This window comes from Lithobates pipiens, unplaced genomic scaffold (assembly GCF_037356315.1).
Source record: "Lithobates pipiens isolate NorthernLeopardFrog02 unplaced genomic scaffold, aLitPip1_a1.2 Scaffold_60, whole genome shotgun sequence".
NCBI classification, from domain to species: domain Eukaryota; kingdom Metazoa; phylum Chordata; class Amphibia; order Anura; family Ranidae; genus Lithobates; species Lithobates pipiens.
The window spans coordinates 1658464-1673165 of NW_027507882.1; the positions used below are offsets into that span (position 1 = coordinate 1658464).

Genomic DNA, 14702 nt, shown 5'->3' on the forward strand with positions numbered 1-14702 from the left:
GGGGGAATGTACAAGTGTCCATGTGCTGTCATGTCTCAATTGGCTGTCCTGTATCACATGATAAACGTGTCACCAAAGGTTAAAGTTCTTGTATACATTAAACACGTAAGTCCGCCGCGGCGAACGACGGAAAAAGGCGTTCGAACGTGCGGACCGCGAATGTCGGAAATTCGCCGCGAAACGACCGCCGGGCGAACCGTTCGGCCATCACTACAGACAAAGCAGCTGAGATGGCATTAGTTGGTTACATGGCTACACTGCACCGACAAGTAAGGAAAACAGTGGTCTGGCGCCCTAGGCAGCTACCTAGTTTGCCTAGTGGTAGCGCCAGCCCTGGATAGGTGTTGACAGAGCTCTGACTTCAACTTTACTGATCACCCTTGGGATGATCTGGAACACCAATTGTGAGCAATACTAGTACCTGACCTCACAAATGTGTACAAATGCCCACAGACACCTGTGGAAAGCCCTCCCAGAAGAATGGAGGCTGTTAGAGCTCCAAAGGGGGCCTACTCAATAATGTCCATGGTTTTTTAATGGGGTGCTTGATTGAATGGGGTTCAAGTAAGAATTAAAAAGGGGGGGGGGGCTCCTGTGGCACAAAAAGGTTTTTTACATTAATGCATGGAAAATAAGGTAAATAACCTTGAGGCTTTAGAACCACTTTAACAAATAAGCTACATAAACATAATAAAGTACAAAAATGTTTAAAAAATAAAAAGATGATTTACAGTATATATTATTTTTTTCCTTCAATTTTATTCAGTTGTCCTCCATTTTATTCTCTTTTAGAAAAAAAAAAAGAAACCACTTTAACAAATAAGCTACATAAACATAATAAATTACAAAAATGTAAAAAAACAAAAAAAATAAAAAGATGATTTACAGTATATATTCATTTTTTCCTACAATTTTAATCAGTTGTCCTCCATTTTATTTTCTTTTAGAAAAAAATGCAAAAACGTGTGAAAAATTTAAAAATTGCCCGGTGAAAAAAGTGGTTTCGGCCTATTTTGAAAAACGATTAGAAAATGTCTGTCGGAGTTCAGCTTCAATATCAATTTGACACATGGGAATACATTTTGTAGATTCTAGCAAAGACCTGACATCTGCCTCTTATTGTCTGACAACTTTCAAGAATTTTTAACAAGGAACACATAGTTCAAGCACAATACCATGGCAAATGTAAAAATATGTGTATATTCAGACATAAAAGGTTATTAGAGGAAAAGCAGAATTATTATGATTATTTTTTTTTTTTTTGTATTTTATCTACTTACCGGTTACATAGTCCAGTCCTTCCAACAATTTCTTCTCTCTGGAGAAATCCAGGGCAAAGTTTTCAAAGGCATCATTTAAATTGACATCAGGGAAAGGAACTTGAGAGGAAGTTGTTGCCATGGATACCCTGACACGAGATAACAGTACCATTAAATATTTGGGCTGTACTGAGACTTTTTATCAGCTGATTTAGAAAATACTCGCTTTATGTAAGCAAGCATTTTTTTTTTAATTGCAATAAGAAAAAATGATCTAAAGGTAATTATTAATTTCAAGTAAAAAATACCCCAAAAGCACAAGCCAAAGCTAGTTAAACTGAAATATTTAATTCTAGAGAAAGCACCAAGGGGTCTTTTTGTAAAAAAAATAAAAATAAAAAAAATTATAATATATATATATATATATATATATATATATGTATGTATGTATGTGTGTGTGTGTGTGTGTATATGCACACACACACACACACACACACACACACACACACACACACACACACACACACATACACACACAGTATATATGTTGAACAAATGTCACACACATTCACCCAGCCCTCATGGATTCTGCTTTAAAAGATTATGTACTAGCTCCACCTGATGGCAATAATGTGGTATTTATTTTGTGAAATACCTCAGTCAGGAAAATACCCCTTTATGGCCACTAGGTGGAGCTGATGATCATAGAAAATCACTGTATTAAGCAAAATATAGACGGAATTTGTGATGGTTAGGTCACACGCATCAAACATATTGTTTTTGTAAAAATAGACTGCATATTGTATATCTGTACATAAAGTGGAGCTGTCATCAGATATATTTTTTCACATTTAATCTGTGCATTTTATGTAATGTGACCCATCCATGTGTTTCTTCTCTTGCACAGGGATCCCAGTAACACCCCCCCTTGAGGCTGAAGAGGACAAAGTACTGTTGTTTAATAATGGAATTGTATGAGATAATTACAATATTAAATTACAGATATAAAAAGTATTATGTATATTATTTTTTTCTACAGTTTTATTTAACTGCTATCTTAAATATATACAATAACATAAGCAGAGATTTTTTTAAACTTAAAACTCTTGTATATCTGTCCCTGTCTAAACAATCATAATGGTGTTTAATTATCTCATAATGCTCATAAGCTAAATGGTAGTGTACCATTGTTTCATAATGTAATTTTAAGAGACAGCTACAGTAATAAGAAAAAAAAAGTAAAAAAATATCAAAAATATAGTATTATTTTATTTATTCTTTACAATATTATTCAGTTTTCATCCTATAATAAAAAATAAAATAAACACAAGCAAATAATGTATTAAACTGGTATATCAAATAAATGCCTTATATATCATTCCCTGTCTGACCAATCAGAATAGTTTGCAATCACGTGATAACTATGTCATAGTGCTCATATCATAGATGGAATTTTGTTTAGAAAAAATAAGCCAGTGCAGGCTGAAGAGGACCGTATCACTGCAAAGTATATTCCCATGGGCAATAAGTTTAAAAGGCTAAAAACAAAACCTATGTGGCTCACGGCCAAAGTTAAAAAAGCTATAAACTGTAAGAGAAGAGCTTTTAAAAAATATAAAAATGAAGGATCACTAGTGTCATTTAAATGTTACAAAGAAATTAACAGTATATGTAAAAAGGAAATCAAGGATGCAAAAATTCAAAACGAACGACAGATTGCAAAAGATAGTAGGACAAACCCCAAAAAATTCTTCAAATATATTAATAGTAAAAAGGTCAAGTCTGAGCATGTAGGCCCTTTACAAAACAATCTAGAGTTGGTGACTGGGGACAAAGAGAAGGCTAATTTATTAAACACTTTCTTCAGCTCTGTGTACACAAAAGAGCATGGGGGAGCTCATGTCCATAATGGGGGTGGTAGTGACACAGCCCCAAATGATCCACAATGGCTCAAAAGGGATATGGTCCAGAAATACTTAGACAGAATAAAGGTGGATAAAGCACCTGGACCTGATGGCATCCACCCACGGATCCTAAAAGAATTGAGCTCTGTAATTTCAGAGCCATTGTATCTAATTTTTAGGGACTCATTAATGACGGGAATAGTCCCACTGGATTGGCGCAGGGCGAACGTGGTGCCTATATTTAAAAAGGGATCAAAGTCTTTACCAAGTAACTATAGACCTGTTAGCTTAACTTCTATAGCTGGGAAAATACTGGAGCGTTTAATAAAAGACCACATCGACGAGTTCTTGCTGAACAATAACACTTTAAGCAACAGACAGCATGGATTCATGAAAGACAGAAGTTGTCAGACAAATCTGATTTCTTTTTATGAGGAGGTAAGTAAAACCTTGGACAGAGGGGTGGCGGTGGACGTGGTATACTTGGATTTTGCAAAAGCATTCGATACAGTTCCGCACACACGGCTCATGTGTAAGGTAAAGTCTACAGGTTTGGAAATATCAGTTTGTAAATGGATAGAAAATTGGCTAAAAGACAGAATTCAGAGAGTCGTGGTTAATGACTCTTACTCTGAATGGTCTAAGGTTATCAGTGGTGTACCCCAAGGTTCAGTGTTGGGACCCTTACTTTTTAACATCTTTATAAATGATATTGCGTCTGGCATCAAAAGTAATATTTCTGTCTTTGCAGATGACACCAAGATATGCAGTGGAATAACGTCTTTACAGGATGTCTCCAATTTACAAGCCGACCTCAATACACTGTCTAATTGGGCGACTATGTGGCAGATGAGGTTTAATGTTGATAAATGTAAAGTTATGCACTTGGGGCCTAAGAATATGCATGCATCATACATGCTAGGGGGAGTACAACTGGGGGAATCCATAGTGGAGAAGGATCTGGGGGTTTTGGTAGACCATAAGCTCAATAACAACATGCAATGCCAAGCTGCTGTTTGCAAAGCGAGCCAAGTCCTTTCTTGTATTAAGAGAGGTATGGACTCCAGAGAGAGAGATATCATTTTGCCCCTGTTCAAATCATTAGTAAGACCTCACCTGGAATATGCCGTTCAGTTTTGGGCACCAGTTCTCAAAAAGGATATCGGGGAACTGGAGAAAGTGCAGAGAAGGGCAACCAAACTGATAAGAGGCATGGAGGAACTCAGCTATGAGGAGAGATTAGAGGAACTAAATTTATTCACTCTTGAGAAGAGGAGATTAAGGGGGGATATGATTAACATGTTCAAATATATTAGGGGTCCATATAGTGAACTTGGTGTTGAGTTGTTCTCTGTACGGTCAACCCAGAGGACACGGGGGCACTCTTTACGTCTAGAGGAAAAGAGATTTCAGCTTCAAGTACGGAAAGGTTTCTTCACAGTTAGAGCAGTGAAAATGTGGAATAGACTCCCACCAGAGGTGGTTCTGGCCAGTTCAGTAGATTGCTTTAAGAAAGGCTTGGATACTTTCCTGATGGTACATAATATAACTAGGTACTAACATAGGTAAAGTTGATCCAGGGAAAATCCGATCGCCTATTGGGGGATCAGGAAGGAATTTTTTTCCCCTGCTGTAGTAAATTGGAGCATGCTCTGCTGGGTTTTTTTTTCGCCTTCCTCTGGATCAATTGTGGGCATAAAATTGGGTATCTGGATTGTACGATTATTTTTTATTTTATTTATTTGTTTTTAAGGTTGAACTGGATGGACTTGTGTCTTTTTTCAACCTGGCTAACTATGTAACTATGTAACTATGTAACTATGTAACTATGTATACCGTTGTTCAATAATGGAGTTGTATGAGATAATTACAGTATTAAACAATAATAAATTACAAATATAAAAAGTATTATGTATACTATTTTTCCTACAGTTTAATTCAGCTGTCAACATATAATAAATAAAATAAATAAAACACATAAGCAGAGAATGTATTAAACTGGTTTACCAAATAAATGTCATACACAGGTGCATCTGATGAAATTAGAATATCAGAACTTTAATTTATTTCAGTAATTCACTTCAAAAAGTCAATCTCATATATTTAATATAGATGCATTACATACAGAGTGATATATTTCAAGCATTGCTTTCTTTTTATTTTGATGATTATGGCTTACAGCTAGAGAAAACTCAAAAAATGTAGTATCTCAGAAAATCAGGTTATTACAGAAATGTTGGCTTAGTGAAAAGTCTGTCCATGTACAGTATAGTATGCACTCAATACTTGGTCGGGGCTCCTTTTGCATGAATTACGAACATCAATGCGGTGTGGCATGGAGACGATCAGCCTGTGGCACTGCTGATGTGTTATGGAAGCCCAGATTTCTTTGATAGTGGCCTTCAGCTCATCTGCATTGTTGGGTCTGGTGTCTCATCTTCCTCTTGACAATACCCCACAGATTCTCTATGGGGTTTAGGTCAGGCAAGTTTGCTGGCCAATCAAGCACAGTGATACCATTGATGTCGTAGTTCATGCAAAAGGAGCCCTGACCAAGTATTACGTTCATACTATACTGTACATGGACTTACTTTTCAGCCAACATTTCTGTATTAAAAATCCTTTTTTTTTTATATTGGTCTTATGTAATATTCTAATTTTCTAGGATACTGAATTTTGGGTTTTCACTAGCTGTAAGCCATGATCATCAAATAAAAAAAAAGACATGCTTGAAATATATCACTCTGTGTGTAACACATCTATATAAAATATACGAGTTTCGCTTTTTGAATTTAATTACTGAAATAAATTAACTTTTTGATAATATTCTAATTTTACAAGATGTACATGTCCCCGTATAACCAATCTTGAGGTTTTATATTACCTCATAATGCTCATAAGCTAAATAAAGCATCATTCACAAAAATGGCAGTGTACCATTGTTTAACCACTTGCTTACTGGGCACTTAAACCCCCCTCAGTCCCAGACCAATTTTCAGCTTTCAGCGCTGATGCACTTTGAGTGACAATTACGCGGTCATACAACACTGTACCCAAATGAAATTTTTATCATTTTTTTCCCACAAATAGAGCTTTCTTTTGGTGGTATTTAGTTACAGCTCGGAGTTTTATTTTTTGCTAAACAAACAAAAAAAGATGCAAAAAAAAAAATAAAAAAAATCATGTTTTAATAGTTTGTTATAAAATTTTGCAAACGGGTCATTTTTCTCCTTCATTGAAGTGCGCTGATTAGGCGGCACTGATAGGCTGCATTGGTGGGCACTGATGGGCTGCATTGGTGGGCACTGATGGGCTGCATTGGTGGGCACTGATAGGCTGCACTGGTGGGCACTGATAGGCATAGTTAAGGCGGCACTAATAGGCACAGATAAGGCGGCACCGATGGGCACAGATAAGGCGGCACTGATGGGCAAAGATGGGCACAGATAAGATGGCACGGATGGGTGGCACGGATAAGTGGCACGGATGGGTGGCACGGATGGGTGGCACGGATGGGCACTGATAGGTACCACAGATAGATGGGACTGATGGGCACTGATAGGTGGCACTGATAGGTGGCTCTGATAGGTGGCACTGCTGGGCACTGATGGGCGGCACTGCTGGGCACTGATGGGCGGCACTGCTGGGCACTGATGGGCGGCACTGGGGTGCAGCACCTTTGAGGCAGATTTTGGGTGGCACTGTGGGTGGCACTGCTGGGTGGCACTGTGGGTGGCACTGTGGGCACTATGGGCACTGCTGGGTGGCACTGACAGGGGGGCACTTACTTTATTTCAGGATGGCACTGCGGGTGGCAGGTGGGCACTGGCAGGGGGCAGGTGTCCGCTTGAATTGCTGGCCGTGATCGGGACTGATGTCCCGAACACGGCCGCCGGCGATCGGCTTTTTTTTTTTCTCCTCGCGCTGTCAGCGCGAGGAGGAATACTAGCCGATTACCGGCTCCGTTTTATCACATGATCAGCTGTCATTGGCTGACAGCTGATCACGTGATAAGGGGTCGGGATCGACCCCTTACACGGATCGGTGATCAGGCGAGTCTCACGGACTCGCCAATCACAGAGCGCGCCGCGCGCGCCCCTCAGGGGGCGCGCAGGCCGCTCGTATCCGGGACGACGTCAATAGACTTGGTCCCGGAAATGTGGGTCCGCGCTGTTGCCGTCATTTTGCAATAGCGCGGATCCCAAGTGGTTAATACTGTAATTGTAAAAGACAGCTACAGTGATAAAAAAAAATAAAGAAAATAAAAAATAAATTACAGTATTAAACAAAAACAGATTCAAAATAATACATTGCAAATGTAAAAAGAAAAGGATGTCTACATTTTATATTTCCTACATATTGTTCAGCTGTCATTCTATAATTTATTTTAATTATATTAAACAGTTTCTTACAATGGTATTCATTTGTCATTCTATAATAAAAAAAGAAAGAAAAAAAAACCATCAGAGATTTTATTAAACTGGTATACCAAATAAATATTGATATGTTTGACCAGTTATAATGGTTTCCAACTATATCATAGTGCTTATAAAGCTTCCTTCACAAAGAAATTGCATTGTACCTTTTTTTTATTTTGTAATTGTAGAGACCTATGGAATTAAAAAATAATAAAATAACAAAACTATGGAATTAAATAAACTAACAAAAAATGTAATTAAATGTATTTATTAATTTTATTTATTTATTGTTTACAATTTTATTCAGTTGTTAGTATAGAATGAAACACTAAGTTTATGAAACCCTAAAATAAAAATGATTTTGGTGTGTAAATTAGCCACAGAGTCAGATGAACTCCGACCCATATGGACGTGGCTAAAAAGTGTCCAAGCTTAAATTATTATTATTATTATTATTATTATTATTATACAGGTTTTATATAGCGCCAACAGTTTGCTCAGCGCTTTACAACATGAAGGCAGACATTACAGTTACATTACAATTTGGTACAAGAGGAATCAGAGGGCCCTGCTCGTTAGAGCTTACAATCTAAAAATGGCCACTAAAGAGTTATTTTGCTTTTCATCTTCACTATACTTGGTTTTTGAAAGTCACCTACCTGTCTACAACAGTTTTTGCTGCTTGCAGAAATCTTGCGTGATCGCTCTCCTTCAGAAGATGGTCAGCTTGATTTATTAGCACTGTGGATCGCTCCAGTCTTTGCCGACAGTTGGCAATTTGCTGTGCAAGTTTCCTCAGCTTTGTTACCTGAAAGCCAAGAAGGATTTATGTTGCGAGATAGCGTAGGCATTGTATTAAACACGTAAAACCAGCCACTTTACGCTGAACTGCTCAAAATGGTTATTGACATTTTTGGCAATCTAAGGCAGATCTAAATCCTAACCGGATGATGTTTAGCTTACTAAAGCACTGTGTACCATAAATAATTACCTTTTTTATTATTTATTAACATACTGTAGGTCTACCAAAAGGGTAGACTCACCTCTCTCTACCCCCTTGGTTGAGATATGATAATTTGCTTCAGGGTGGATGGCACTAGGAGCCAACTGGCATTTTCAACAAAAATTTCTCCTATGGAGATACGAGACTGGTTCATAAGTAATTGTCATGTTTTTTTTTTTAAACACTTTTTGAAAAATATAATTACCAAAGCATATGTCTACCAAATGAGGTAGGATTACCTCTCCTTCACCCCCCCCCCCCCTTCCCAGTGGACATATGATCTGGTAAATTTGCTCCAGGGTGGATGGCACAAGGAGCCAACTGGGATTTCTAAGAAGGATCTCCATGCACATGAATTTTAATGGCATCCCAGTCTTAGTCCGTAGGGGTCAATATTGAGCTGGCCCACCCTTTGGTGCTATAACAGCTTCAACTCTTCTGGGAAGGCTGTCCACAAGGTTTAGGAGTGCGTCTATGAAATGTCTGACCATTCTTCCAGAAGATCATTTGTGAGGTCAGGCACTGATATGAGAACTTGAAGGCCCGGCTCGCAGTCTCCACTCTAATTCATCCCAAAGGTGTTCTATTGGGTTGAGGTCAGTACAGGCCAGTCAAGTTCCTTCTCATCAATGTCTTTATGTACTTTGCTTTTGTGCACTGCTCCAAATAATTTGGTGGAGGGGGGACTATGGTGTGGGGTTGTTTTTCAGTGGTTGGGATTGGCCCCTTAGTTCCAGAGAAGGGAACTCCTAAAGCATCAGCATACCAAGACATTTTTGACAATTTCGTGCTCCCAACTTTGTGGGAACAGTTTGGGGATGGCCCCTTCCTGTTCCAACATGACTGCACACCAGTGAACAAAGAAAGGTCCATAAAGAGATGGATGAGCAAGTTTGGGGTGGAAAAACTTGACTAGCCCGTACAGAGTCCTGACTTCAACATGATAGAACACCTTTGGGATGAATTAGAGTGGAGACTGTGAGCCAGGCCTTCTCGTTCAACACCAGTGCCTGGCCTCACAAATGTGCTTCTGGAAGAATGATCAAAAATTCCCATAGACACACTCCTAAACCTTGTGGACAGCCTTCCCAGAAGAGTTGAAGCTGTTATAGCTGCAAAGGGTGGGCCAACTCAATATTGAACCCTACGGACTAAGACTGGGATGCCATTAAAGTTCATATGAGAGTAAAGGCATGCATCCTAATACTTATGACAATATAGCGTATGAGACTAGTTCTATGTGTCAGGGCTTGACAAATTTGCTAAAAATCTAGAAGCCAGTTACTTTTAAACTAACAAAGCTTTAATTTCAATGACAAAAGTCCTTCTCTTATGTAGCCCTGTGAATCTTTGCAGATGCACAACACAGATTTACACACAGAGAATATACGGAGTTGAGGGTGAGCTAAGCAAAGCTAATGTTAGCCACTTGCCTACCGGGCACTAACCCCCCCCCCTCCCCCCCGCCCCCCCCCCTCCTGCCCAGACGAATTTTCAGCTTGCAGCACTGTCAGGTGGGGCGAGGTTCTGGGAGGATGTCAAAAGATGCCTTCCCAGAACTAGCTGACCATGCAGACAGCAACCAGCTGCCCCCGGCCCAGAACTGCATGTCCAGGGCATTGGGCAATAGAAATTGCTCATGCCTGGGAACGGGCTGACAAAACCCCAGGTGCCAGGATGCAATTTTTTTCTAGTCACCATGGCAAGCTGGGATTTATGCTATACATGCTATCTGATAAACTCTAAATCTTAAGAGTTCCTTCTCTGGAACACAATACTATACTGGTTTTTATTTACATCCATGGACATTGTTCCGCCTGTATAAAGATTTCCCTGGTTTGAAGTAAGATACTGACTTGATCTAAGTACATTTCAAGTAATGTCCACCTGAAGGAGTTTATTACAGTCTGCATTTGTTATAGGCTATTGATAAGTGTGCACCCCAAGTCAAATGTTCCTCTTCACAGGGGATTACGGTGAGCAGGACACTGATTGGGCTCATGTGTGTTGATCTAGAACTATAACTTTACTCAAGGCTAGTTCATAATACCAAAACTTAAAGCGGAATTCCAGGTATAGATATTTTTGCATAGTTAGGGAAGGGAAGCCCTCTTCTCACCTTGACCTCCTACCAGGTATGTGATAGAATGTGAATACTGAATGGATCAATGTCCTGTTTAGGTGCCTTTACCAATATTCAAGTGCCCGAATTGGGATAAAATTTGATTGCAAAAATCACGTGGATTGACATTTCTGTGCTTAAATGAGGGCTGCACCGAAAGCAATTAACTTACACAGGTCGCCCGATTTCAAAGGTTGTTAGGGAAACGCTTTCTCTATCGGAACTCTTCTTTTTCATTGCATGTAAATAACGGTTTCCAAGCATAAGCAATGTGCCATTACTGCGATTTTGATCAAGGAGGGTGCAGACTGTCCAACATCCACTAAAGGCTACAGAATGTTTCCAGAGATGACACCATTGACCGGATATTTCTCTGGTCAATGGTGTCATCTCCATAAACATTCTATAGCCCCTTCTGTGGATGTCGGACAGCCTGCACCCTTCCTTCATCATGAACTCAATGACGGCACATTCCTTCTGCTTAGAATCCATTATTTACCTGCAATAAAAAAGAAGAGGAGTTACAAGTAGGGCTACCTGACATTTTGATCACAGGCCGCAGAGTAGCACCCCATTAACGGGGGGAAGAGGGGGGAAGAGGAGGGGAGAAAGGGGGGTAGGGTATAGGAGCCCAATCCTCAAGGGGAGAACGAAGGAGAACCCTGGAGAGCAGACCAACCTCAGGGAGTCCCCGTGCCCCACACCGCTTCCAGAGAGGGAAGGGAGGCGACATCTACTTACCAATCCAGTAGAGCATCAGGTAAGCCTTCCATGACAGAGCCTCCTTTCTACCGAAGTAGGAGGCTGTTAGCCAGGTTAACAACTGTGACACAGACTACAGGTGCCTGGTCATATGTGTTCCTGCGAGATGTTTAGCCCTGGCCCAGGACGGGGCTTTGTCGTGTCCGACCCAGCACTTAGCTAAAGGTCTGCACATGCTTATTGGCCAGATTAGGGTGACCACAGGATCTAGATTATCTAGCTGCTCACTGAACCTGGCTGTTGATTTAAGATCTCTGCAGGAAAAAATCTCAGGAAGAAGAAAAAGGAAAAAAAAGCTATGGAACCACAGATCCCAGCAGGGAACTAGGTCCTTACTCCTACATTAAACAAGAAGCAAAGGAGCTGATACCCCAAAAATCCCATAAGATTAGGATGAGATCCAGACACCTGTGCCCGGACTCATGTATACATTATATTACAGTATATATTGAGTACTAGTAATTATATTGATCAAAGGCTTCGGGTATTGGAGACAAACAGTGTTATGTCAATTTGCAATTCCTTGCACCCCACATTAACAGTTTATATAAACCATTAATTAATATATCAATGGGAGCTCTTGCTATAGCATTAAACGAGCTATATGCAGACTTACAAATTTGGGATCCGTTGGAAGCTTTCTAAAGTCTGCTAAAAGTTGTCCTAAAGCTACAGCTAGAAGACCTATTAAATTAAATCTGTGATGAAAGAAATACAGTGCCTTGAAAAAGTATTCATACTCCTTGAAATTTTCCACATTTTATCATGTTATAACCAAAAACGTAAATGTATTTTATTGGGATTTTATGAGATGGACCAATAAAGTGGCACATAATTGTGAAGTGGAAGGAAAATTATAAATGGGTTTCAACCTTTTTTTTTTTTTACAAATAAATATTAAAAAAATGGGGTGTGCGTTTGTATTCAGCCCCCTTTACTCGAATACCCCTAATTAAAATCTAGTGGAACCAATTGCCTTGAGAAGTCACCTAATTAGTAAACAGAGTCCACCTGTGTGTAATTTAATCTCAGTATAAATACAGATGTTCTGCAAAGCCCTCAGAGGTTTGTTAGAGAACCTTAGTGAAAAAACCCAATCATGAAGGCCAAAGGAACACACCAGACAGGTCAAGGATAAAGTTGTGGAGAAGTTTAAAGCAGGGTTAGGTTATATAAAAATATCCCAAGCTTTGAACATCTCACAGAGCACTGTTCAATCCATCATCTGAAAATGGAAAGAGCATGGCACAACTGCAAACCTACCAAGACATGGCTGTCCACCTAAATTGACAGGCCGGGCAAGGAGAGCATTTATCAGAGAAGCAGCCAAGAGGCCCATGGTAACTCTGGAGGAGCTGCAGAGATCCACAGCTCAGGTGGGAGAATCTGTCCACAGGACAACTTTTAGTCATGCACTCCAGAAATTTAGCCTTTATGGAAGAGTGGCAAGAGGAAAGCCATTGTTGAAAGAAAGCCATAATAAGTCCCGTTTTCAGTTTGCGAGAAACCATGTGGGGGACACAGAAAACGTGGAAGAAGGTGCTCTGGTCAGATGAGACCAAAATGTAACTTTGTGGCCTAAAAACAAAATGTGTCAGAAAACTAACGCCGTACATCACCCTGAACACACCATGAAACATGGCGGTGGCAGCATCATGCTGTGGGGGATGCCTTTCTTCAGCAGGGACAGGGAAGCTGGTCAGAGTTGCTGGGAAGATGGATGCAGCCAAATACAGGGCAATCTTAAAAGAAAACCTGTTAGAGTCTGCAAAAGACTTTAGACCTGGGCAGAGGTTCACCTTCCAGCAGGACAACGACCCTAAACATACAGCCAGAGTTACAATGGAATGGTTTAGATCAAAGCATATTCATGTGATATAATGGCCCAGTCAAAGTCCAGACCTAAATCCAATTGAGAATCTGTGGCAAGACTTGAAAACTGCTGTTCACAGACGCTCTCCATCCAATCTGACAGGACTTGAGTTATTTTTCACAGAAGAACGGGCAACATTTTCACTCTCTAGATGTGCAAAGCTGGTAGAGACATCTTCAAAAAGACTTGCAGCTGCAATTGCAGCAAAAGATGATTCTACAAAGTATTGACTCAGGGGGCCCGATTACAAATGTATGCCACACTTTTGACATATTTCTTTTTCCATTAAGTTTTCATATTATGTGCCACTTTGTGTTGGTCTATTAAATAAAATCCCAATAAAATACATTTATGTTTTTGGTTGTAACATGACAAAATGTAGAACATTGCAAGGGGTAAGGCTCCTTCTGCAAATGCTGGTTTGTTAGCTGTCTTTCTGCACCAGCTGCTGCTTTGCAGAGGGTGATGCTCCTTAAAGTGGTTCTAAAAGCAGAAGGTTTTTTACCTTAATGCATTCTATGCATCTATCTATCCTCTGGGTGCAGCCCCCTTTACCTATGCCCTATCTGTTCCAGCAATGTGCATGAGAGCAGCAGTTCTCCTGGGTCTCTCTCTCCTTATTGGCTCACGCAGATGTGGGAGTCATTGGCTCCTGCTGCTGTCAATCACAGCCAGTGAGCCAATGAGGAGAGGGTGGGAGCGAGACTAAGCCGCGCTGTGTGTGAGAATGGACACACAGAGCGAGACTTGGGATGGAGCCTGCTTGAGGGCCCCTATAGAAATAGGCTTGCTATTGGGGGGGGCACTTGGAAGGGGGAAGGAGCCAGGACCACCAGCGGGGACCGAATAAGAAGAGGATCAAGACTGTTCTGTGCAAAACAATTACACAGAGCAGATAAGTATAACATGTTGTTTTTTTTTTTTTTTTTTTAAGCTGCCCATAGATGGATCCAAATGTGGCCAGTTTAGCAGGGACCAACCAAATCTCTATCCATTTGTGAGCACTGTGCTTGTACAGAAGTTGATCTACCACTGGTTGGACGAAATAAAAAATTACCCTTTCATGGCCTGCTTTACACCTTATATTAGATCAAGTTGTACAAGTTAACAATGCTGGGTCCCTATTTGTATGCAATCTCATTTTGTTTAAGTCATTAAAAGTTCAGTTCACCCTAAAAGTGATATTTAATTATGAGTAGAGTCCAATGAATCATCCCTTTCGATTTCTATATGTCAACAGAGATATCTTCCTGCCTTATGCTCCACTCCATTTCTGTCCACCTGGCATTTTTGTGATCTCATGTCCTCCTTTGTGTGATCAAGTCTCTGCATACTGCTGTGCCCATAAACAAATAAAAAAA

General features: G+C 40.1%; 1 protein-coding gene across 2 annotated transcripts in view; it reads right to left on the minus strand.

The window, feature by feature from the left end:
• Nucleotides 1-14702, minus strand: part of LOC143958277 (putative E3 ubiquitin-protein ligase MID2) — a 557933-nt gene that overhangs the window by 301183 nt on the left and 242048 nt on the right. For both annotated transcript variants that reach the window (XM_077467793.1, XM_077467794.1), the window contains exons 5-6: nucleotides 8241-8389; nucleotides 1281-1408 (exon numbers count right to left, since the gene is read on the minus strand). In XM_077467793.1, coding sequence (XP_077323919.1) covers nucleotides 1281-1408; nucleotides 8241-8389 — 277 coding nt within the window. The remainder of the gene's footprint in view (nucleotides 1-1280; nucleotides 1409-8240; nucleotides 8390-14702) is intronic.